Here is a 12,135-nt window from a genome sequence, read left to right on the forward strand (position 1 = left end):
ATTCAGAGCTTTTAAAGGGAAAGAGTATTGACAATTGAATTCAGTATTTAAGATGTTAAAAATAAAACAAATTAATTAAGGTGAAGTGTTAAAAATGTTCTATTTTCAAGTTAGTGTGTCTATATTTCCCTAATAATATTGCAGGTCCATTTTACCTGTTTGTCTTCAAATTATGTTTGTATATTAATCCAATCATACATTTTACTGTGTGGTGTCATTACCTGTTAGTTGCTTACTGGCTGTGTGTTGTCTGTCTGTCCTTGAGTGAGGTACGCACCTTCAATGCAATTAACTGAGACTGAAAAGGGTTGGCGATCATGTGATATGAAATATATCTTTTCCTATGCTTCCTACGTAGTGTAGGCTGATCCTCCTAGAAAGGGGTAGAAGAACAGTAGGACCTGGGATGGCTTTCTCTAGCACACTTTTTAACATCGAATTTATTCTTTAATAATTTTAATTTATTGTCACGAAGAAGCCATCAGTTTAGTGTTTGATAACATTGACCTGGGCTAATAATTGAATTGTTACAATAAAAATAAAATTCTTAATAATATATTATGTATGTATGCACTCACTTATATTCCTAAAACCTTGATATTCTCTTCATAGGATTTGTATTTTTAATTTTATTTTCCATTTTCTTCATATAAACGATGATAAATAATTGTCATTTTGTTCTTAGCACTTAATGCAGACTCCCAAGCATAAATATAATTAATGAAACCATTACAAATATGAATATTTTCCACTTTAAAAACTGCATTTTGAATGTCCAATGTTAGAATTCAGCCCATTAAGTGTAAAGCTTGCATGTCTAAGTTGCCATCTAAAAGTACACGTCGATTTAAGAAAAATAAAATTTAAAAAAAAAGAAAAAAGAAAAAGAAAAGTACAAGTCTATTTTTGAGCTTGTTGATTTTGGAGACAAGTTCTATATTCATAATGTCCACATTTTTGGTGTAATGACTGTTGCCTACATCATAGATTTGAATCCATATAATAAATGCAAATTTTGTTCATTAAATTATTTTAAACATCTTAAATTATTTATGGTTTTATGAGATATACCTCTATTGTATTTTTCAATATTCTTATTTTGTTTTATTATATATTCAGTCCTTCAGAATTTACTAAATATCCTCCAAGGAAGCTTCTTTGGGCTGCATGAATAATGTTTTAGAGGAGGGCTTTCCGACCTTTTTTATATCATGGTCCACATTGAAAATGTAACATTTGTTTGGCATGAAGCTGCTTAGGGTTTTCAGCTACCATGGCTGCCCGCAGGTTGAGCAAATTAACATTTTAGATCAAAGCAAAACATATCCCTGGCATATTCTGGGTTCGGGGAACTCATTTTAAAGTTTTATTGTTGCTTTTTTGGAACATGTTTTATAATGAGATCAACATATATTCCTAAATTTTTAATTTATACCAGTATTTGACCTGACCAGCTGCACAAATAAAATCTCAAGGGCATTGAATTCACATGCATTATTTCATAAAATATTTTAGTAACATGTCACAAGTGAGTTGCTTCAGCTTGTCTTTCCTAAAGGGATTCTCAGGTATTTAAGTCCAGACCTGGTTCACAGTGGTGGAAACACTTGCCGGGGTTCACTCTATGTCCCAGAAAGAACAGAATTTTCATTTGGTTAAAAATTTTATAGCTTTACATTTGGAAGTGGAGTGAAACTTTTAGATGTAGGTTTTGGCTATGTTGCAGTTCTGTGTGTTGATTCAAACTGAGGGCTTCAGAGGGGTGGGGGGTGGGGGATTGGGATAGGCCCGTGATGGGTATTAAGGAGGGCACATATTGCGGGGTGCACTGGGTGTTATACGCAAATAGTGAATCATGGAACATTGCATCAAAAATTGGGGATGTACTGTATGGTGACTAATATAACAAAATAAAAAAAACCACAAAAAACAAAACACAAAAGTTCTGCACTTTTTATTCAGATGTTACACATCCCTATCACCTCTTTTCTCTAACTTACCATTTCATATGCAGGAAGGCAAAGGTTTGGCTCATTTCTGAAACATGGCAGCCAATTGCAAGTTGACTCTTGGAACTTTTTCCTACTAATTGCTTTCTTTCTTGTAGTTATTATTTTAGGTCTCGACATCCTTCAATCAGTTCCCTATGTAAGCAAAGTGCCTTCCCTCTAATTTACTGGGAAGTTTGAGTTTTCCAATATAAGTATCTTTCTTACAATCCTGTTTATGAAGGAAAAAAAAACTCTAATTGTACTTTGGATATGAAGACATTTATCTTTGTAATTCCAATAGTTTCTACAACAATTTCCATTCTTTCCAGCTCTAGTTTTTGTTTTTGGGTTTTTTTCCCTCTCCATCAACTCTCTCCCTTTACCTTCAAATATACACAAGTTTCCCCAGTTCTCAAGAAAATTTTTCCCTTTTATCTGATTTTTTCTTTTTTAAGGATTTTTTTATTTTTAAGTAATTGCTACACTTAATGTGGAGCTTGAACTCGTGACCCCGGGATCACGATTTGCATGCTGTATTGACTAAGCCAGACAGGCGTCCCATTATTCAATTTTTTTCTTATCTTACTCTTGTTAAACTCGAGAAAAGTTCATATATGCTGTCTATTCTGTTCCTTATTGACGTCTTCCACAGTTTTTTCCCCCACTACTCTATTTGTCCTGTTCTTGAATCAATAGAAGTCTTTAAGCCAAAATTCTTGGCATTTTAAATTAGTTTTTATTTGTTTAAACATCATATAATCTTTAGCAGGGTTCATTACCTCCTACATCTTAAAATTCTTTTATCCTCAGTTTTCATATTATGAGTTACTTTCTTTACCTGTTTTACCTGTTTTTATTGGTTTATTTCTTAAACTTTTCCCCTTCTTTCTACTGTTCAGTTTCCGCCTATAACAGCTCATTTTAGATGCTGCCAATGTGATCTTCATCAGAAGGCTTCTCCCTAACCCATTGTCCCTGGGATTGGCTCTGGAGCTCAGGACTCCAAGTAGCTGTAGCTGCAGCAATCTGCCTTTGTCTCCCTTCTAGGACTGGACTTCGTCTTTAGTTTCCAGAAAGTACTCCGTTAACCACCTGAAGGTAGGCTGATCTTCATTGCAATTAGTCTCACCCAGAGCCTTAATCTTGATCCTTGCACAATGCTATGCACTTTATTATTTTACTTAATCCTCACCAGATGCCAATATGGCAGACAATGTTATTCTTATTTTTAAACAAGCAGAGATGTAGACAAGTTAACTTGACCAATATCAAAAACTTTGGAAGCAGCAGACCTGGTTTTTAGAATTTATCACTATCTGACACCAGAGCTTCTTTTAATCACTAGGTCTCACTGTAGCAGTCTCTACTGATTTTTGAACTACATCTCTCTTCCACCATCTTTTTTGAGGTCCTCAAATGCTTTGGTTGGGAATCAACATGGGAAATGACACTTGAACAGTCATCAGGCATTTACTATAGTTATGTTTTATAGTCTTTCGGTCTTTTTCTATGCTTGATGTCAGAACACTTGTTATGTCTTGTGGTTTCAATTATTACCTCTATGTTGATGGATAGCAAGTTTGTGTTTTCTGTCCTTCTAATTTCTAAAAATGAAGAACAGACTCATTTTCTGCCAGATCCTCTTTACTTTATTATCTACCAGAACTACAAATATTTATTGAGCACCACTAGGCACCAGATGCGCCCACCTAGATGCTTGGAATACACCAGTAAACATACAAGAAAGATTTCTCAGAAAGCTAACATGAAAATTTCATACCTGTTCTTGAATTCAATTACTTCTTGGTGGATTTACTATATCTAAATTCTCTTCCCTTCAATATCTTACATAGAACAGACAGATTAATGACCATATTCCTTACTTTACTCACATGTTGCCTGATGCATATAGTGGATGTTTGATGCCTACTATATCAAGTCAGATTTCTTGTTGATGGATTTTAAACTACTCTGTATTCTGGCCGTTCTTTATTGATACTCCTCCTGTCCCTGTTCCTGGTACAAATCATTTATTCAGTTATTCTACCTGAACAAATGAGCAATGGACTTAGTACCACGTGATCTGGGTTTAAATGTTGGTTCTTCCTTTTACTAGCTGTGTGTGAAATGGTCTATTCTCAACACATAGCAATGAAGACAAAATAGGGAGTATATGACTATCATTTCACATATTATTAAAAAAAAGGACAGATGTGTGTTAATTTTTCATAGCTAATGGCAAACAATGCTGGGGCAAAGTACATAGAGTAACATAGGTCTTATGTCATCAATTTTCTCTGCTACATAATTTTGAGTGGATGGCATTCCCTTAGGAAGCATTTGTTTCAGTGCACTTACATTTATAAATAATATAATAGTAAGTATTCTTGTAATTTGGATAAACACCTTGTAATATTAGTCAAACATAGATACATTCACTAACCTCAAATGCAGTCTAATTTACACACACATACACACATACTCCATAAGGCTGAGCTCATCTGTCATTTTCTTTCACTTTCTTACTCTTGGATCTTTTTCTTACCTTAGTTTACAATTCTTTTAAAATATTTTCTGGCTCTGATTCTTATCTTGTGCATTTCCATCCCCAGGAAAACATTTCTTACTTACATTATTTACTTACTCTAACTCAATAAGAATCTCAGTGGCATACTTATTAGCAAGAAGCTGTTTAAATGCATCCAATCTGTTTGATTTAACTACCTAGTCATGGCTTTCTGTCCACTTAACATCTTAAACTGCATGGAATGATTTCTTTCACTTTGCACTGCCATAAGAAGTAAATTAAGCCTTTAGTCACAGTTCCTTGTTAAATGGCTGCTAGAGTCTATAAAATATCAGAACCAAAGGGAAAATTATAAGGTTGATCCGGGTCACCTAGGTCTTCATAAGGGAATGGTGATCTGTAAGCAACAGTAGACTTAGATCAATAATACTGTTTTGTGTAGATTCTTTATGTAAGAATGTGAATATTTATATCTTCCAAGTCTTACATCATTGTCTGTTCTTTAATTAAGACATTACATATATCATAGAAATTTTCTTCCCACAGACTCATTTATCCATAACTGCATATGCTTTAGGGCAGTGGTTCTCAAATGAAAGAAAAGAGGAGTGTGTGCGTGTGTATGTGTCTGTGTGTTCATAATGTTTGGGGCATGACAGAATTGGTACTAGCTGCCTATTAGAATCACTGCAACAGTTTTTCATAAATTCATATGCTTAGGTCCTTTTTTTCTGGACTGTAAAGTACTGGAGGTGATACAATGATGCCCTCCCTGACTCACCCTACTGTGTATAGGATCTACCTCACACACATATACCCATGGCTGAAGCCATTGCCTTAAGCTGTGTATTCCTGTAATTCTGGAAGATAATGAGAAAATTGAACTGTGAAGAGGACAAAGTTGGCAATGAAAGTATGATTCTACTAATGTAAACCATTAGAATACCTTTATGGGCATGTTAAACCTGTGTGCTTTTTCAATACTTGTCTATTTGTTGATTATTTGTTTGTTGTAAGTCAAGTTTAGAGTTTAAAGCTATTCAGGTGTATAACTTATTCTCTATACACACATATATAAGTATGTATAATATATGAAAATCTAAACATAGAACCCACAAAAGGATGTTTTTATGTAGAGAACAAATATGTTCTTATATGTAATTGTTTCTAGACATAAGATGAATGACTTGATTAAGGAAAACCACTTTTTATTTTCCTTGTAACCAAAAATTAATGATGAAGAAATCAGTCTAAATTTGGGCCAGACTTTGATTCTGATCTGTTGGACACACATCAATGTATGGAGCACAACAGTTAAAATTAAATAACAATTAGAAGAGTGAAGAAGTGTCTTGAGACCTACAAAAAAAGTAGTTGCAAAATGTACAATAATAACAATTCTGATGCTAATAATATTATCACTCCACCTTAAAAAAAAAAGACGTAAGCATTATTTTGAGGATAAGAAACGATGCTATACCTTCAGAGAAGATAAAAACATTTCACTACCACACAGTGAAAGAAGGTGGCTATCACCTGACTTCATAAGAAAAACAATGAAAAAAAAAATGGTGTTGGTGGCATTGGTTAGTAGCATTGTCATAGAAACGACATAATTAAGGCAATTTTGTTAAATACTTGAAATATATTTCTGAATACTACAACTCAAAAGAGTTATGTATACTTTAGAGAAATGTTAACCCTTAAATATTACAAATTGCTGTTTAAAAAATTCATCTCTCAGGATTACCAATAACCTCTGTAATATACATATGATTGGAAGATTTTCTGTCTCCCTCTGCCTCTGGCCCTCCGCCACCACTCTCTCTGTCTCTCTCTCTAAAGTAAATAAATAAGTCTTAAAAATAAAATCTCCCAATGATCAGTGATGTTATGGTCCTAAATAAGCTAAGGCCTTTTATTACTTCTCTTCCTCTTCCTTGGTGTCTCTATAACAACAGATATTATTTATGATATGTATATTAGAGGGCAAAAAGCTGTAGTAAGAACTATTTGATATTATTCATCACCCATCCTATTCCATGAAAAATACTTCTTTCTTGGCCTCCACAAGTCAATTTTTCTATACATTCTCATAGTCTTAATTTCTCATTTCCCTTCTATTTTCCCAACTAAGGATATTGAGGTATAAAAGTTAAAATTAGGGAATTATTTCTAAACCACATCTATCTTTTCATAATCGTATCCCATGTGCCTTGAACAGTGCTTCACACAAGTGCTCCGTATGTTTACTGAAGTAAGTCATAGGTATCCTCCTTAACATAGAGCAATGCTTGCAAATCTGTTCAAACTTATATAGTTTTATTTGTACCTCCTCTGTCACTAATTTTGGTGCTTAATTATTATTTTACTCTTAATTTTTAAGTAAATGTTTAAGGACATCTGCCTTGTAATTGCTGCTCTCATAATGTATAGCATATGACCAAGGTGGACAGTTTCTTGCATTGAAAGCCCATGGGCAATTTGGTCTTTGTGAGTAGTTGAGAGTTTCCAGGAATACTAGAGGAGGGACTACAGTAAAGGAATCTGGGGGTAGAGAGGGCAGAGGAGAGAAAGGGGAAACTAATGTAATTGCCTGTTGTATTGCTATCTGGAGAGAATACAGAACCTTTTGTTGTAACTCATTCTGTGTGGGTCAATTTGCAAGTAGCAGCATAAACAGGCTTTAAAAAATTGTAAATGAGGAGTATGTTGCCTCGAGAATCCAAAAGATATTAGATTTGTCTTAATATTATTGGGACTGATAGATCAATAACTATTTCTTGACAGCATCAGAGATGGAACATCCCTTGACTGACCAAATAATGCCCAGAAATTTTACTAAGTTGAAGGAACCTTGCATTTTGTGTAAGACAATGGCCCATCCCTTTTTGTGCTCTCCTTTGTGAATTTTTGTATGTCCTGAATGAGTGGGGGTCAGATAAATTCCCTTGCAAGAGAGATCATCAATGTAATGTCATACCTCTGTTTCCAGAGAAAGTTGAATGCAGTAAAGATTTTGCCCACAAAGATTGAGTGCATTTGCAGGGCTGTTGAGGTATCCTGTGTATAGCCAGATAAAGAAGTTTTTGTGTTCTTTCAAAGGTGAAATTGGCTGAAAGGCTGTCAAAACAGGCATGAAACAGAACATGTAGTCAAGTCTATGAATGCAAAGTATTTAAGAGTTGCTGATTGAATGGAGTCAGTGACTTCAGTAATTTTGAGTATTGCACCGTATTATGTGACGACATGGCATTAAGTGTGGGATACTCTACTGTGGGGTTCCAATCATTCTTTCCAGGTTTAAGAACAGGTCAAATGGACTGTTAAGTGGAGAAGCAGTGGTGATTATCATCTGTTCTCTGAGTAGTTCTTATAATTGGTTTCAATCTTTGAAAACCCTGTTCAATCCTTGAAGGCCTTATTAACTATTTACAACAGATATACAGAAGGTTCATATGGCCCCATTTTGTCAAACCAATTGTAAGTGGCAAAGATTTTATTTCATTTAATTTTAATTTATTACTCATTGGATTAGAGTGTGAAGTGTCTACTACGGAATAATGTAGGACAATGGGTGTTATGACCATGGCGGATTTAGGCAAGGTGATAGATCTGATGGTTAAGATGAGCTATACCTATGTGTTTTTATTTTATATCTGATAATCCCCCCGAAGTGTATAGAGAGTACCTTAATTTTAGTGTAATCTTCATTTTTACAGTACTTTAAGTTTAGTGGACTCTCCAGTCATAACTATAATGTGAACCCCAACCAAATTAAAAAAAAAAATCCCTGAAGGCTTGCCAGTTGGTACAGTTCAGGAGATATTAAAACTTGGAACCTATGTTGCAGAAGCACAAAGCCAATCAGCTTCCTTTTATCTTTTTGTCTTAAAAATTCTTTTAGTAAACTAAGAATTTTCAAGTTGAACAAACTGTGGACTTTTTGTTTCAATTGTTTCCTCCCAGATATCCAATTTTTTATTTGTTTTTTCCTTCCCTTTGAGTCCCCAGTTATTGCTGTCTTTGGTTGCTAGACCCTTGGGGAGATCCTTTCTACCCTGCTCATGTTTATAAGTCTCGTCTTCCAGAAAGTCTCAAATGAGTTTCATTAGAGCTATGGGTCTCCCTGATGGCAATGGTTGCTTTATTGGATTTATTTTTTATTTATTTATTTATTTATTTATTTATTTATTTATTTATTTAGAACCTAAGCCTTCACTCAGTTTTGAATTAGCCCCTTAGCTGTGCCACACACTCATGGGTACTTTTCCTTCTAACTGTGGGGATCAGGATCTTTGTTGTTACAGAGGCATAGCAGCAGAAGTAGGATTTTGTAGCATCTTAGTGAGCTGTTTTCATGAGTGTGGACCTCAGCATGGCCATTGCTCTTCCTTCACACAGGCAACCACGTAATAGACCTGTATAATATACAGAATATCAGTTCTTCCCCTGAATGCTCTGTGGAATGGAGATTGATGCCTGGTTGAGGCATACAAACAATGGTCATAGGATAAGACTCATTCCCTGAACTGAGTGTCTGTCCTGCTTCTTACTGATTTCTATACATACAATTCATTATGAAACACACAGATAGGTCAGAGACATATGGCATAGGGCCACTTTAACAAAAGCCCCAAACTGATACAAATGGTCTGAGTCATTAGTAGTTCTATCTGGATTGGGTTGTTGCAGTTTTCCATTGACCTAAATCACAGCATATGATAATATTAAGAGAGCCCTAAAGGAGCTCCTTTGTTCTCAAAGAAGATTAGCCATTCACAGAGGATGGCAGGGCTTTGCTCCAAAATTCTAAGAGCCTGAGCTGCAATCCATTTATTAGGGCCTGCCAAAGGCTCCAAACAGCATCCCTATCTGCCAGTGACATTGCACGCACCATTGGTTTTAGTAGATCACATAGCCCAAGTGGCAGAACAGCTAGCATAGCAGCCTGAACCTCTTACAGAGCCTTCTTTTGTCTGGACTCTGCTAAAAATTGGCAGGGTTTTGGGTCACTCAGTAAATGGGCCAGAGTAACACACCCAAATGAGGAATACGTTGCCTCTAAAATCCAAAGAGGCCCACTAGATATTGTGCTTCTTTTCTGGTTGTAGGCGGGGTTAGATGCAACAACTTATTCTTTACCTTGGAAGGGATATCTTGCCATGCTCCACACCAGTGGACCCCTCGAAATTTCACTGAGGTAAGAGTCCCCTATATTTTTGCCAGATCTCTTTTCCATCCTCTGACATGCAAAAGTCTTATCAGTAAGTTTTGGATAGTTGCTACTTCTTGCCTACTAGGTCCAATAAGCATAATGTCATCAGTGTAATGGACTCCATGATATCTTGTAGAAGGGGAAGGTTGTCAAGGTCCTTGCAAACTAAATTTTGGCATAGAGTTGGAGAGTTGATGTACCAGTGAGGTAGGACAGTGGGGATATATTGCTGGCCTTGGCAGCTGAGCACAGAATGATTCGGTGTTCCTTATTGATGGGGATGGATAAAAAGACATTTACCAGATCAATAGTTGCATACTAGGTACTAGGGGATGTGTTAATTTGTTCAAGCAATGAAACCACATCTGGTGCAACAGCTGCAGGTGGAGTTACGACTGGTTAAATTTAGCATAAATTTAGCATAAACTGTCATTCTCCAAGCTCCATCTGTCTTGCACTGGCCAAATAGGTGACTTGAGTGGGGATGTGGTAGAAATCACTACACTTGCATATTTCAAGTCCTTGGTGATGGCACTAATTTCTGAAATCCCTATAGGAATTCAGTATTGGTTTTAGTTTAATATTTTCTTAGGTAGAAGTAATTCTAGTGGCTTCTACTTGGCCTTTCCCATCATAGTAGGTCAGTATGATCAGGGAGCCAATGTGGGACTGGAACTGGGGAAATAACCACAGTTACCCTGGTGAAAGGTCATATGTCCCTTTGGGGAAGGCTGGGAAAAGATTAATGGTATAAATTTTTGGCAGTGTACTGGGTCCTTCCACAAAAGGAATAAGCCTCTCCTTCATTGAAGGGTTTTGGTTCTGTAAACTGGCTCAAATTTGGGGATTGTTCCAAAGGTTGTTACTATCTATTTTTATGATTCAGGCTAGAGTTTTGTTAACTTGATCTAGACATTTTATGCTTATGTAGATTAGGTAAAAATTTAGTAGCTTTCCTATCTGTTTTACCGATAGAAATGCAATGATCAATTAGCCAGTGCCATGGGTCTGTGCAAGTCGGACTATTCTGATTGCAGCTCTGACTCTGCTATTCATTATAGCAACCATGTTCACTCACCTTGCCTTGGGCAATTGATTGCCACTACTTGGCCCCTGCCTCCTTGGAACCGAACTACTTCCATTTCATTTAGATTTCCCAATTGAGTGACTGTAATTACCACTCTAAGTTCTGGCCTTAGAGAGACTGATCACTGAACTCTTCAAGGATACTGGGGCTCTGCTCACAAATTTTTTTCTCACAGTTGTGGTAAAAGGAATGCCTTCTAGACCCTCTCATTATGGGTAAATAGATCTTAAAAGACAAATCCACTCTTACATTCTAATCTCAAGGCTTCGAATCCCTCACTTTATATTAAACTAAGTTAGGTCCTGCATGTCCAACTTGCTTGCTATGGACCACCTTTTGGTACATGTTACAGCCAACCAACAAATGAACTATTAGAACCCTTTCTAACTTCCCAAGCTGCAATCTCCAGTGCAGAATCTCTGCTTAATGAGTCCATATCAGTAAATTCTGCCTCACTCAACTTTATGTTTCTTCCACCATTATCTTGCACCCTTAATATCTATTTCCACACCTGTTCCCCAGATATTGGTCTGTATAAATTCGAGAACTCAAGTAGTTCTTTTGTAGTATAACTTCCTGAACATGTGGTGAAAGATAAAATAAGTAACATGTATGCTATCTATCTATCATCTACATATTTATGAATCACTTTTTTAGGACTCCTAACATAATAATATAACCAGTTAAAGTAAGGATGGCATTGCCTTCTCAACTTGTTCTTATTAACACAGGTAAGTTATTTAAATTATTTAAATTAATTATTTAAATTCTAAGGGAAGACAGCCACCATTTAGTTAGCATTATTCAAGATCTTAAAGAAGGAAGAAAAAAAGTACTAGTTTCTGGGTTTAAAGCACTAGGAAAGGCAGTAGGCAGTTGAAATCTCTGTGCATTAGTTGTTTCTGAATGACAGTTTTGAAGGCTTAAGGGAAAAAATTAACCACCAATGTGAGAAATAATACCAAGACAATAAATTAGCTAGGTTTCAACTTCCACAGAGACCAAAGAAAGCAAAGATTTACTTAAATATGCATACACACATACATGCACACACGCATACACAAAACCAGATTGTTAAGATGTGTGAATATGCAACTTAATGTATAAATTTAGAACAAACAATAAATAAAGAGATTGAACTCATGAATATAACAGTAATTGACTAGGTTCGATCTTTTTTTTAGGGATAATAACAGAATGATGGGAGCTGTTTATGGGGTGGGGGAAGAGGGAAAGAAAGAGAGGAGAGAAAAAGAGAAGAGAGGGAGATGTATTCTGCTCAACAGTAGTAGAAAACTAGCATAAATTTGTG

The 12,135-nt window shown here is 35.8% G+C and overlaps 1 protein-coding gene across 7 annotated transcripts in view; it reads left to right on the forward strand.

The window, feature by feature from the left end:
* KCNT2 (potassium sodium-activated channel subfamily T member 2) overlaps nt 1–12,135 on the forward strand; it is a 349,882-nt gene that overhangs the window by 303,519 nt on the left and 34,228 nt on the right. For 3 of the 7 annotated variants that reach the window (XM_034667168.1, XM_034667171.1, XM_034667170.1), the window contains one exon: nt 3,039–3,089. The exons of the other annotated variants lie outside the window; for them this stretch is intronic. In XM_034667168.1, the coding sequence (XP_034523059.1) occupies nt 3,039–3,089 (51 nt within the window). The remainder of the gene's footprint in view (nt 1–3,038; nt 3,090–12,135) is intronic. 7 annotated transcript variants of the gene reach the window in all.

This window comes from Ailuropoda melanoleuca, chromosome 8 (genome assembly GCF_002007445.2).
Source record: "Ailuropoda melanoleuca isolate Jingjing chromosome 8, ASM200744v2, whole genome shotgun sequence".
NCBI classification, from domain to species: domain Eukaryota; kingdom Metazoa; phylum Chordata; class Mammalia; order Carnivora; family Ursidae; genus Ailuropoda; species Ailuropoda melanoleuca.